This window comes from Phalacrocorax carbo, chromosome 2 (assembly GCF_963921805.1).
Source record: "Phalacrocorax carbo chromosome 2, bPhaCar2.1, whole genome shotgun sequence".
NCBI lineage: Eukaryota > Metazoa > Chordata > Aves > Suliformes > Phalacrocoracidae > Phalacrocorax > Phalacrocorax carbo.
In genome coordinates, this window is record NC_087514.1 from 158,207,961 (window position 1) to 158,221,810 (window position 13,850).

The 13,850-nt window shown below is 42.5% G+C and overlaps 1 protein-coding gene and 1 long non-coding RNA gene across 4 annotated transcripts in view; one reads left to right on the forward strand and one right to left on the reverse strand.

The window, feature by feature from the left end:
* Nucleotides 1-221: 221 nt before the first annotated feature.
* Nucleotides 222-9,856, reverse strand: LOC135311761 (uncharacterized). The gene is made up of 4 exons (XR_010371344.1): nt 9,818-9,856; nt 4,340-4,440; nt 2,881-2,932; nt 222-366 (listed from the first exon to the last, which is right to left on the reverse strand). It is a non-coding gene; the product is annotated as an uncharacterized LOC135311761 (long non-coding RNA).
* Nucleotides 9,857-10,109: 253 nt separating this feature from the next.
* The window catches only part of LMBR1 (limb development membrane protein 1), a 76,455-nt gene continuing 72,714 nt past the window's right edge, over nt 10,110-13,850 (forward strand). For 2 of the 3 annotated variants that reach the window (XM_064445026.1, XM_064445028.1), the window contains exon 1: nt 10,111-10,422. In XM_064445026.1, coding sequence (XP_064301096.1) covers nt 10,360-10,422 — 63 coding nt within the window. In that variant the 5' untranslated portion in view covers nt 10,111-10,359. Of the gene's footprint in view, nt 10,423-13,850 lie in introns of all 3 variants that reach the window. The other variant, XM_064445027.1, reaches the window with a different exon arrangement.

Genomic DNA, 13,850 nt, shown 5'->3' on the forward strand with positions numbered 1-13,850 from the left:
GGTAATAAAGCTGAAGGACACATATAACACGGCCAAAGGTATGATTATCTCCTTGGGTAAGAGAGAAGATGCATTCCTGTGTCAGGTGGTAATCATTACAGGTTGAGCCATGACCACATCTTTGATGAGAAATAGGGTCAGTGACCATTATCATACACTGGAGATGAAAGGATGAATATTGACACTTTCAACCTTATTTGGATAAGGCTGGGGGTTGTCCCACTCCTCTCGGATCAGCCATTAGCAGCGTGTAGGAGAGCAGGGGCACACCTGGCCAGGCACAGAAGACATCTTATGCAGTTCAACAAATTCAAGGTGCAACTTGGAAGACAGTAATGTAGGCAGACCTTCTCCTCTGCTGCTCCTCTGTTGAAAGACCAGGAGATGCATGTCTTTTCTATGTGTAGGATTCAGCTGGCTGATGGCCATACCCCACTACTCTTAAACTCTGATATTGCAGTTTTTTTAATGAGGATGTAGACTGGCATCATCAGAACTGAAGGCCTGGAGCAGTAGGTCCCTCATTTAGAATTGCAGTACCTATAGAGATGTATGCACAGGAACTTTCCCGCAGCTCCAGGTTAACTTCCGAATCCTTGTGGATACTAAGCCCAGCCACAGAGGCAGATTGCAGCCCTGAAGGCTTCTGCAACATCCCCACACCCAGAGCAATTCCTGTTCCCCAACACTTTCAGTGGGGACTGGGCAGGGTGAGGGTTTTTTTTTTTACTTGGATGTGGCTAATATGTGCCACCCACCCAGAGGTCAGTGGATAGACGTGGCATAGGTGGAGGTTCCTGGTGGAGCTGGTCAGGGGCCTGTTGGGACATTCAGGGCCCTGACAGCCTGCCCTAGAGAACAGGCTAAGTACAGTCCCTGCTGGTACTTAGTCTGACTGTACATTGAGAGATTCCATGTGTCCCAAGAAACAGAAATACAGAACTATGTCTTTCAGTGTCTGGTAAGTGTCTGCCTAGTTTGAGCTGGCTTCAGGAAGAAGGGCTGACTTTTGTGAGATATTTTTCTCTTGTGGTTTTTTTTAGTCTTTTTAAGTGTGGCCTGCCATTCAAGGCACAGTCCTTGGCAACCACCTCTCTAAGCAAGTCAGAATAGGTGGAAGTGAAGAAAGTGGATGGTAGATGAGAAGTGTGTGGACAGTAGTCTCTAGACAAACCTTGGATTTGGACGTTTGTAGGACAGCTGCATGCTTTACTGTAGGTTGTGTAGATTGACCTTTCCTCTTGCCCAGGCCAAGGGCTATGGCTCAATAAAATTGAAAAATACCTAAGCAGGGGCAGTGTGATAGTGACTTTCAAAAGGGTGCCTTATGGAATGGAATGAAGCTGTGTCAGGGGAAGTTCAGACTGGACTTTAGGAAAAGGTTCTTCACTGAGAGGATGGTCGGTCAGTGGAACAGGCTTCCCAGGGAAGTGGTCATGGCACCAAGCCTGTCAGAGTTCAGGGGACATCTAGACGATGCTCTTAGTTACATGGTTTAGTTTTAGGCAGTCCTTCGAGAAGCAGGGAGTTGGACTTGATGATCCTTATAGGTCCCTTCCAACTCAAGATGTTCTAAGATTCTATGTGCCACACCACATGTAAAATGTGGTCAAATATATATATGTGCCTTGTAGCATAGGCATATATGGAACATTTAGCATGACATATCTCTGCAGTTGCAACCAGTGCCAGGATGGGTATAATTTAAATATAAGGTATGGCTTACAGGACCTGAAATTAGGAAGATGAAAATATTTTAGAGAGTTGGATGAATCACAACCTATTCCTTGTTCCTCCCACCTTCAAGACAGTATGAAATCTCTGGAGTCCTCCATTCAAATACTTAGATACACCCAAACATTTAAAGTCACTAGAGATGGCTTTTGCTTTTATATGACGGCCAGAGGACTATATATCATCCCAGGGGTTGAGGATCCTGCCATATTTTTGTTACTTGGATGTGTAATTACTGTAATGTATGGTGATGATCAATCTACTTGAGAGAGGAAGTTAAACTCTCAAGAACAAATTAGCTAATTTTGCATAATTTTTATTAAAAAGCCTGATAGATCTGGGTCCAGCTTCTGAAAACAAGTATTGTCTTACGTTATAAGATAATCTGTTCTCATGATGTCAGCATTTTCTGATAGACCACTGGTGGAATGGATGGGTGCTATATGTTCTGTGGATTGAATACTGATCGTCGGAGGTCTATATAGAGTGTAGTCTTTGATGGGATAACTGCATAAAGTTCTCCTGGTCAGGAGATCAGACTTGGCAGTTGTAGTGGCCCCTTTTGGCCTTCCAGCCTTTGATGCTGGCAAAAAGCTTATACAGCAAAGAGAATATTTAGCATGGCAACGGGCGGATATTGTAAAAGTGCATTTTATATATGACTGTTGCTTGAAGGAATACCTGCTGAAATTTATTTGCAATGTCCTTGAACAACATTGAATTCTCCATATTAGGTGGTGCTTGTGGAGCAAACCTATTCATTTTGCTAATGAGACAGAGGAGGAAGATAAAGATTTAAAAAATGCCTGGCATCATATTTTATTAGTCACCCAATATAATTATTGACAGGGATCGAGGATGTTAAGTTCCAGAAAAGGACTACTTATATTCTTAACACTCCTGAGATGCATTAAACACATTTGAATTTAATTAGAAAGGAGTAGCCATGATTTAAGAATAAATCTTGCCCCTATTAATTTTGGAAATTAAGATGATTTATTTCCTTTAAAATTTCTAGCATTTTGGATAAAAGTCCTTGATAAAAGGTGCATGGCTTACTTTCAAAGACTAAATTTATACAATGTGATTTTGTGAACCAGACTGAAAGACAGTTGTAGTTTAATACTGGATAGATTTTTGAAATACCTTCTGTGTGGTGTTTAGCAGTACAGTCATCTTAGTCACGCTGAGTCAGATGCTGAATTTAAGAGAGAAAAATAAAATTATTTAACTAATACCAAAAATATGTCTTCTTGTTTAAGGATCTGGCAGTGCAACCCATTCTTTCCAAAAATTGTAAAATTTAATTTCTTAAGAAATGAAACTGTGTAACTAAGAAAAAGTAACTTGAGGATAGTTTAGAATAAGCACAGATGATCCAGCAGATTAATGATTGAATTTTTTTAAAGGACAATGAGTACAGCCATATTAAGTAGTCAGGAACTGATAATTTGGGTAGATAGTTGCATTTTCATAATTTATAATACAGCTAATGCATGGTCATGTGTTTTAGAATCAATAGGAAATTGGCAGACTAAGATGTCTAATGAAATGTTGAATGGCCCACAAATCAAAGGAGACTATTCAAAAAGGACAGAGAAACAATGAAAGGTAAACAATCAGCTAAACTTTCAGAGAAAGCACAGAGGTAGTGATGGGTGAGAGTTTATCACCCATGCAGCATGTTGTGTAGATGTAATGCTTCAGTGCTACGTACACAACAAAGTGGAGCAGGGGCTGGAGTAATTGTGAATGGTACTGTGTAAGCACATCAGGAATGGGAACTAAACATAGACTGAAGAGAAAGCACAAGGGTGAAGAAAGCAACTGTTCTGTAGGAACAGAAAAGTTATTTGTGACACTTTGGTTTTGGAGACATGTACTGGTGCTATTATTCAACTAGTGGTAAAACAACATTAAAGCTTCTAATGATTATTTGCTAACACAAAAGGTACTTGCTTCACTCTCAGGTAACTCTTTTTGGATCCCATTATGATGTTGCCATGGAACCAGCCCATGATATTGGCAAGATCATATTCCAAACAATATTTCAAACATAACACTCACGAGCAGTAAAATAATTATTATATGTACTTAGTACATCAGGAAGTTCCCAAAGATGAGAAAAATTATAAGAAAAATTGATTTGGATAAAAAAACAGGGATGGAAATGATTTTCTTACAATGATGTATTTATTCTGGTCGACAAATCACTGCCAATGCTACTGGCAGATGACACAAAAAGTTGGCAAATACAGGAAATAATAGAGTGGTAAATTACAAACATGAGCTAATAATACAGAGCAATCTGAAATGTTTGGGAAGCAGAAAACAAAAGAGGCTTAAATTCAGTCAGATGTCCATGGATGCACCAGGACAAGGGATTGAGGGCTGTACAGAACCAGGGCTGTATCTGGAGAACAATGATTCCAAATAGAAATGGATTGCTGCCGGCTGATATGAGCAAAGTTCAGAGGTAGCAACTATTTTCTACCTCAAGGAAATGATTGCTATAGCATTTGGATTAAAATATCCCTAAAACTGGTTTTACTTTATATAAGCAAACATGGCAACCCAAAACAAACTAAAGAGCTGTTAATCTTACTTTAGTCTGCCACGAGGAAGCCTTTTAGCTACAGCCAGACCTCTGATAGCAGGAAAACAGGAGCAGGCATAAGTTTCTTCGGTAGCACATCCCATTTGGTTCTGGGAAGTAATCACATTTTTAATCTCTGAACCTGTGTGCTGTTTTCCTCTGTAATGACTGAAATGGTCTGCAATAGAGAGCATAAACTAAGGAGGTGATTTTACATCTGTTCATAGAATTGCTGAAACCGAGCCTAGAATACTGCTTTCAGTTCTTGCCTATATTTTAATAAGTATGTTAAAAGTTTGGAGAGAATTCAGGGAAGAAAGAAAAAAATGGGTTCATGTTTGAGAAAAATCTTTAAGGAGTAAATTTACTTAGAGTAAGTCTTTTTAACTGACTGAAAGGGAGATTTTGAGGTGAATTGTGAATAGCAGGAAATATCAAGTATTAAAGCTGTAGCTGGGAAGGACAGAACAAGAACCATGGTTAGAAGCTGAAGGCAGCAAAATTCAAACCAGAAATATGGCATGATTTTTAATGCAGATGGTAATTAAATATTGAACACATCATAAAGAGAAGTAGTGAGTTTTCACTCTTGATCCATCCACACTAGCTGAACACCTTTCAGAGGCTGACTGAACCAAACACTAATTTCTGGGCTCAAAAGAGACATAGACTGGTAAAAGTGAGGCTTTTCTGTTGTTGTTGTTGTGGGTTTCTTTGTTTTAGTTTGTTTTTGGTTTTTTTGATTCTTTGACTCTGTAACAATATTGAGCCTGGCAGGAGTTTAGGAGTTCTACCAATAAATACCTATTTGAAGAATCAGCCAAATCAGCCATGGATAGGCAGCATGGAGCAGATGTCCCTGGGCTTGTTCACCTCTGTATAGCAGGTGAACTTTGACTTCTATATGCAGCCACATATCCTTGAATAGTTCCTTTTATCTCATTCCTAACTAAGTTTAAACTGCAATATGGTGGGAGTTCCTGTTGTTGTTTTGTCTTGTTGGGTGTTTTCTTTTGTTTTGAGGAGTTTTTTGAATCCTCACAGTGGGACATGAAAGACACAGTAAAGGTGAATGGAAACAAAATGAGCTTTCAGTCACTTCGTGCTGCCTAGATCTGGAACAGAAACTGTTCTTGCTTCATGACGCGACTTATGCTTCTTTACCTTAAAACACCAAGCTTCTGCTGAGTTTATACCTCTGACTCTAAACTCTGCAGAGGTCTTCTGATGCTAGGTTCCTATCAGTGAAGCAAACCTAAGGACTAGAAGGGGTTTTATTTATTACTGAATCCAGTTTCTTGGTTATTGAAAGTGATCTCACTAAACTATTAATAAATGGACCCAGCTCTAAGTTAAAAATAGTGGAGATATTTTACTCAAATGTTCATTTCAAAAGCTTGTTCAAAACTGTCTTACTTTGATGGTGCATTTTTTTCTTTCTGTTTTTGCGGTATAGATTCATTGGTGAATATATACATAAAATCCAGCACATACCAATGTGGGTCTTTACCGAACTAGTTTACATCCATTTTTTGTGCCAACATTCTAATTTTTAATTTAAATTTCTTTCCCTTGGCTGTTTCAAAAAAAAAAAAGAAAAATTATGCTATAATATAGCATTTAGGTAGGGAGTTAATGATACTAGGTTGACAATGAAGATATGGGCTGGAAATATTTGGAACAAAAAAAAATGCTTTTTTATTTTAAAAAAGCAAACAAGTAGAAAATAGAAAGAAGGTATGAGGAGAAATGAAATGCCAGTCAGCAATATTTAAATTTGAATCCAGATCCAAGACCGATTGATCTGGCCTTCTCAATTTATAATGCAATTCTTGCTATGCTTTAGCTTACAAAATATAAGACATTGAAATGACCACCCAATAAATAATCTTAATATACATAATTATGATAGCATAAAATTTCTTTTGTACCGTGATCAAGTTATTTTAACTTCTCAGTCTTTTTATTTCCTCTTCCTCTTCTTTTGAGTATGTGAAGTGCTGGGTATCATCTGTGGCATGTGTTTAGTTTACCCCAAGTTCTCTTTAAAATCAGTGGTCACTCTCAGCAGCATACTAAACTGAGCTTCAGGCTTCAATCTGGCCAATTTTTAGGCAATATCTTGAATGTAATCGTGTAAGTAGTCATATTAACTGAGAGAATAACTTTCTATTTTCTGTTTAGTCCAAGCTGCCTTTGGCTGAATGATGACTGGAAAAGAAGGCATCACCTATTCAAACGCTGCTAGATAAATTTAGATTTAAAGGCATGGTGCCAATTTCACATTTACAGTTAAACGGGGTGATCTAAAATCCATTGACAAATTCTGTGGGAACCTTCCTAGTGAAACAGTTCCAACTTTAACAACTTCAATTTTAGCCAATTCAATGAATTTTGTTAGCTGGAATATCCCAATATCTTTTTCTGGAGAATGTGCACATAAAACCCTCCTTGGGGATTCAGGATACCAGACACTTATTGATTTATCCTGAAACTGAAAACTGTTCATTTAAAACAGGGCTGAAAAATAATAAACTGAGCAAAATCTATTAAATCTGCCCAACTTTTATGCTGAGGGGTTAGGCACTGCTAAATGTGAGTTTAAGAGAAATCTGTTTTTCATTACTCCCTTTGTGAGTATATATCTGTACATCAGCAACTTGAGAAAATGTTCTATTTACACCTAAATCATGTCTAGATTAAACCTAGACCAAGCTCCTTAGGGTTACTGAGGAAGTCCTAAGAATTGCTGAGGACAGTCCCTCCAGCACTGTCTTTGTTACATTGAAGTATGGAGGAAAAACATCCGAAGGTCTTTTAACCACTTTCTGGTGCAAGGTACCTCAGGCTTAATTTTTGAGGTTTTTCTTTTAGTACGCTTCAAATTACCGCTTCTGTACTCCCATCAAAAATCAATGGGTTCATCAGTCAGCCTTCTCGTCAGCTTGCAACAGCTGCCTACTCGAGACTGCATTTCCTTTGTTATAAACAGATTTTACTGTGGTGGCTACCATGACCTTCCTTCATGATGCAGAAACCTCAGAACTGAGCAATAACTTCTGCCCAAGAAAGGATCAAAGCTTTTATTTTTCTGTCTTCTTAGCAAATATAAATATGCATCACGTTTCTGATAATTGATCTGCTAGAAATGGAAGAAAGAACTCACCAGTCCATAGTATGAGACAAATGATGTATCTTCTCCTCAGGTATATTTCAAATTCAATATATTAAAAAGAAAACATACAGCCCAAGTGGAAGTGGAAGGTTCAACTCTGCTAAATCTTAATTTTATTTCTATAACAGCTGCAAAAGTACAGCTCATTTTCCTTACAACCTTGTATTTCAGAGCAGTGTTTACTATGTCTGCACATGAAGTTAGAAATTTATTAAATCCTTGGTGCCCAGCTACAACTCTCAGACCTCCTTAATGAAATAAACTTAGTTTCAGATTCCATGACCTGTTCTTTAGCAGTGGGTGAATCATTTCCCAGGTAGCTCAGGAACTAAATCTCACCTCAGGCCTAGATTCCTAACCAACTGCAGTAGGTATTGGTATTTACCAGCACGGATTCCCTCAGAGCCTATAGATTGCCCCACCCTAAGCTTAGTTCCTTCTCTTGACTCTTAACTATGTCTTTCAGTGTCTCTTCTTCCCCAAACTGCTTCACTCTTCCATCTGCTTGTGGTGGGTCATCCTTGTTGCCTGGATTAACCTGATGCTTGACTGTGGCCTGAACTCCAAAATGCTCCTCCTTTGTCTTAGTATTAGTATGTACATTTTAACATACTGATTGCTGGCCTAATCTCTGATTGTTCCCATTTTCCCCCTTCAACTGGACCTTCTGGTCTCCCCAGTTCTCAGATCTGGTTTGTTCTGGCAACACCACTTCCCTCTTTATTGCAGATCTAGTGGAGGCCTAAATGCTAGGTTCCTCATGCCCTGGTTATAATACCATCGCAATTTATTGTGTAGGGCTTTTATACAGATGATGAAAGCTGGGGAAATATCTGTTCTGTGCAAACATTAAGCATGACACTTAGTAAGAGCAGGGCTTGTCTTTGAGTCCACTGACATAATTTCTATAGGCAGCTCTGAGAGAACTGGATTTCTCTGGGGACAAGTTCTTGCATACCCAACTGCTGTCTACCTTTTCCAGTTGTGTTTGGTGTTATAATAAAAGATACTACTTCTAGCTATAAACCTCATCTTCAGTTACATTGTTCTCTCTGGACCAACTCCTGTGAGGGGAACAGCACTCTCACAAGCCAAAGTCTCATGTAATGTTCCTCTTGGCAGCTACAGATGCTTTCACCACTTTCAGCATCCCAGGAAGAAAAGGCAATTGAAGATAAGTGGGAACAGTTGAAGAAAAACCCCAAATGAGTAATAATATTGTCTATCAGACAGAGTCTAGTGCTGTGCAGGGAATAGCTGTAAAGTAGGGCAGCTTTTCCCAGGAAGCATCTCAATGACTCTCTGCTCCTGCTCCTTCAGGTCTGCTTTTAATGCTCCCACAGCCTCAGTGAATACCTAGAAAGTCTCCCTCCTCAAGGAGGAGTGAGAGCGGGGACATTTCTGACCTCTCACACCCATGGTGTGATTCTGCCTGCAAATACCTTGTCTGCATCTTCACAAGTATCAAAAGAACATGGGTGAAACTGTGCCCGTACCAAAGCTGAAGGCAGTTCTGCATTCAGAACTGCAGGGAATATATTAGGCAGTCAGAGAGTACTTTCACTATTATATATATAATAAATACGTCACCATCTGCTTTTAACCAAGAAAATGGGCCAGAGGCTGGGAGGTAAATATAATCTGAATTGTAACTGGCATGGATGTCATGTATAATATGTCAGTAGATGTAAGCAGGCAGAAAGTGATGATCCTTGTTTTTGGGATTTCCTTGGAATAATGCTACGCATTTGGATAGAAGTGTTTGATTTGCTAAATCAACATCAATTATAGTGTCTTAGATGAATAGTTTTTTGTGTATATTTAGACAATTCATCTACTTGCAAACTCAGAAACAGTGAAAATTGCCTGGGTGTACAGAGGGAACTGGGAACAACTGGGCGATTGTGCCTTCGTGCTACAGCAGTGGGCCAAAAACCAACACCACGATTTCTCAGTAGGAATCACTTAAAAGCACAAAGCCGCTCCAGGCCGGTGGGACACAAGTTTTCACTTAAATAAAATCTTTCAGACTAGAAATCCTGATGCATTGGCAGGGAAGGCTGGGCTCCAGGGGGGTTGCCTCGACCAGAACACGCCCAGACCCGGCCACTGTTGGCTGCCATCTCCTACCACCAAGGTCCGGTGGGGAGGGCCAGGCGAATCCTGCGGCAGGGAGGGACGGGAAGGGAGCTCCCGGCCAAGCCCTGTGCTTGAGGCCCTGCCCGCTCCCCCACCAGTGCCTCGGGAGCCTCCCTTTCCCTTTTTCCCTTCTTCCCTTTGCCGCCTCACGACGCACCCGGGCGGCCACAAACCTTCCCTCTTCAGGCAAAACCAGCGGCCTGGGTTCCCGTTCCCGCTCCCGGCTCCGCCTCCAAGGAGGCCACGCCCATTTCCAGCCCAACTCCCGCCTTCCTGTCAGCCACACCCCCGGACGTTGGCTCGCCCTCCAGTCGCTTACAGATAAGCCCCGCCTCTTGCCCCTCCCCCGCCCTGAGGCGGGTTGGCCACGCCTCCCGGCCGGTAGCCCCGCCCCGCCCCGGGCGCCTGAGGGCGGGGCCGCGGTGTGCGCGGGGACGCTGCGTGATGACGCAGCAGGAGGAGCCGAGGCGGTGCTGCCCGCCCTTCCTCCTCCTCCTCCGCCGCCTCCTCCTCCTCCTCCGCGCCCCGCCGGACGCTGACAGAGCGGCGGAGCCTGCCGCCAGCGCCGCCGCCGGGGCTCTTCAGCCGCCGCCAGGCCCCGGGGGAGCCGCTGGCGCTGCCGCTGGCCATGGTGGCCCGCCTGCCGCCGGAGGGGCAGGAGCAGGCGCGGCGGCGGCGGCCGCCATTGCGCGCGGGGGCCGCGGGACTATGAAGGATGGAAGCGGACGAGGTGACGATCCGCGAGCAGAACTTCCACAGTCAAGTGCGGGAGTACACGGTAGGCGACGCCGGCCCAGCACCGCCGGGCCCCCGCGGCCGCCCGCCCGCCCTCGCTGCCCCGTCCCCGCTCCCGCCGCCCTCCCTGGCCTGTCACCGCGGTTGCCCCGAATCCCCCGCCCCCCTCAGTCCCCGACCCCCCCCCCCCCACCCCGGGCTCGGCGGGGCTGTCAGTCTGTCTGTCTGACTGACGCGGGACAGACCGGCTCGGGGGCCGGTCCCGTGTGAGCATGTGAGCACAGCTGTGCCGGCATCCCCCGCTGCGGGCTGGGTGCGAGGGGCGTGCGGGCCGGCAGCTGGGGGCCCAGCTCCTGCTTCTTCAGCGACAAGGGTCAACACGGCGCGCACACGCAGGGCGTAGGTGTGCTTCTGGGTGTGCTGTGCGCTGCGTTACGTGGTCAACACCTCAACCTCCGAGCGCAACCTCCAAGGCACGCGTGGGGTCCCGTGTTACCGCTTGCGATGCAGAGGGCCTCCTGGCTCTCGCTGCGCTCTTTGCCGCGGGTGCGCGTAACCTGCATGTGTTCCCTGGCCCCTCACGCCGCTCTCGGTGCTGCTGCGTGCCCTACGCTCTCCCAGCGGAGCTGCACGGCGCACACAAGCAGCGCCTGTGCTGCCTCATCTTCCCCAACCTCCTGTAGTCAAGCGCAACCCTACACCTGAGGTGCGGATGGAGAGAGCTCTTGCGGTTTCCTCTCTGACTGCCTCATAACTGTTTTCAGGACTATTCAAAGCCTGTAAAGGTGTTTTAACGGGGCTTGTCTCTCTTCTGCTTCAGTTCAAGGAAGGAAATACACGCTGCACGTAGGAGATGTGCAGTGTTGTTTTCTGTGCGCACACTGTCCTAACTCAGCTGGGTGACTGCATTCTGTTTGCAGTTAATGTGCTGGCTTGAGTTGTTGAATAAATTATTATATAATTTATTATATATAATATATATTTTATAATTTAGTTTTAAGTATTTTTCAGCTGTATTAGGAGACTATTAAATATCACTGTTAACTGATTTACGTAGGCCTATGGCTAGGCTATTTGATCAGAGAGTCTTGCTTGGATCCCTAGTGTGTTAACTTCTTTTCTATATTTTAAGAATCCATGCGTTAAGACCTTCTTTCTTTTGGTGAAGTATTATATTTCTGGGATTTTTTTTTCTTCTGAAGAGTGCAAAAAGTCTGTATGAAGAGAACTGTTACTTTAGGAGATTTTCTGGACCTTTGCTTTTCTGTGAGTGCACGTAGCATATGTCATGAGAGCTGTAACCAGTGGAGGGGCATAAAAATACTGTTTTGTAAAGAAGTCTTTAAACATTAAAATAATCTCCTTTGTGCTACTAAAGCACAGGTGTATGTGCCAGTCATGCACCTCTTGTGGATGCTAGCACCCATTTCTTCCCTAGTGTCCCTTTTTCCATTCATATTTCTTTTTGCGCTAATTGGCTCCTGCTTACATCCACTGGAGTCTTGTTCTGATACATGGTATGCTACATATTGTGCTCTTGTACAAAGTAGGAAGCACAAATTTTGAGTCTGAAGGAATGGCTGTGTGTAGTCTCTTCAGGTACTGTTACAAAAAGTGAAGGTCTATTAAAAATTCTTAAAGGACTAGCTTACATATACTGCAGCTACTTCTCGAAAGCTTTTTCAGCCTCTCTAAAGCAACTGGTAACTCTTTCTATTGGAAGAGTTCCTATCTAAAAAAAAATCACATAAGACGTGAAGAGCTTGTTTTTTAGAGGTGCAGTGTTGCTTTATTTGGACAGGGGAGGCAGAATATTCAGTGAATAACTTCTTGCTCTTGAAACTGTACTCAGATGGTTTGTCATCAATATTAAAGCTCAATGTTATTGTTTAATCAGTGGGGATAATAACAGTTTTCCTTTTAAATCATGCATTGGTACAGTTGTGATCTTCTCTTTAATTTATGTTGGAAGACCATAAGGTTTTATGAGTACATAAACTGCTGCCATCGACAGCTGAGTGTGCAACCTTCTTGTGGCTCTCACGTAGCCACAGAAGCATATTGCAAATAGGATTACACTTGTGGTCAGTTTAAGCATAACAAAGTACACAGAGTATGTGCTTACATGTACCATTATGTTAACATCCCCTCCTAATCATTCTTCCCTGTGCTGGTTATGAAGTTACACAGTGAATATAATTTCTTAAAATATGCAAATAAACAGTTGTTATGTGGGTAGTGGGCATAATCATTGGCGCCTCAGCTGGAGAAGGAACATATTCCGCATTCTGACACATGCCCAAGATCTTTATTCCAGCTGCAGGAGGGCCGGGGGCAACGGAGCAGTTAATGGAAGGATTTGATGTTTGTTGTTTATACTACAGTGGAGGAAGCCTCTATATGCCTGTAAGAAGTAGAGTCAAATTTATGGAATCTGGTTGTATTGTTTTTGGAGACCTAGTTGTGTGGCCCAGTCTTCACTGGAAGTTAAAATGATACTTTGATTTCTGTTCTCTCATTAATGTAAGTTGATGTAGTTGAAAAGAAAACCCTTTTTATTTTTCTTTTACAAATTTTCTTCTTTTTCTTTCAATAGATGTCGAATTTCTAGATTGTGCTTTCTGATGGAGTCCTAAGGGCACACTAAGCCTAACTTCAGTGTAATGCTTCATTTCTGTTTCACCTATTCTCTCAACTGGCAAGCTACAAAGTCTTCCATAAAGTTGTGTTACATAACAAAAATTAAAGACTTGTTACCCTTCTTCTGGTGGTGCCTGTCTCTTTCTCTAAGTGCCAATTTATGCTAATTCCAGCTTGAAGAGAGAAATGTTTCTGACACGTTTATAGATTGAGAAGCGTAGTAAAAGGTTGTTATTTTTTAATCCTTCATCTGCTTTTGAGGTGACCGTGTCTGTGTTTTAATACTTAATTTAAGTTGGGCCTCTTTGCTCTTGGCCTCATTTGGGGTCTTTGTATGGTACCTTTTTTTGTTCCAGAGGGTGCCTATTTGTAAGAAAGTAATCTGCCTTGTATTTTGTTGCTTCATGAGGATGATCTTTTACTAATAGGAGATTAACTCTCTCCTCTAGTTTCAGCATGGCTCTTGAAATGTGAATCTGCCAGGTTGAATATCTGTTGTTTGGAAGAGTTATTGTAAACACCCAGACTCTTTCAGACTTGTACAAACTTTAAAATTTAGATTCAGGAAAGTAAACATGGAGGCTGAGAACTGATGATCCAGCATAGGAGACATGGCACAGCCGTGAGTTTGCTTGAAGTCAATAAGAGCCTTGATGTCAATAAAGCCAAAGTCATACTTGTTTCTAACTAAAAGGGGCATCTTTCTGAAAAGCAGCTTTAGCTGGTTACAAAATATAGAAGAGTGTCTGTGTTCTCTGCTTGATCAGCATTCATATGAAAGAGCTGTAAAGGCCAGGCAATGTTCTGTGCTGGTCTGATACTGTCTGTTAT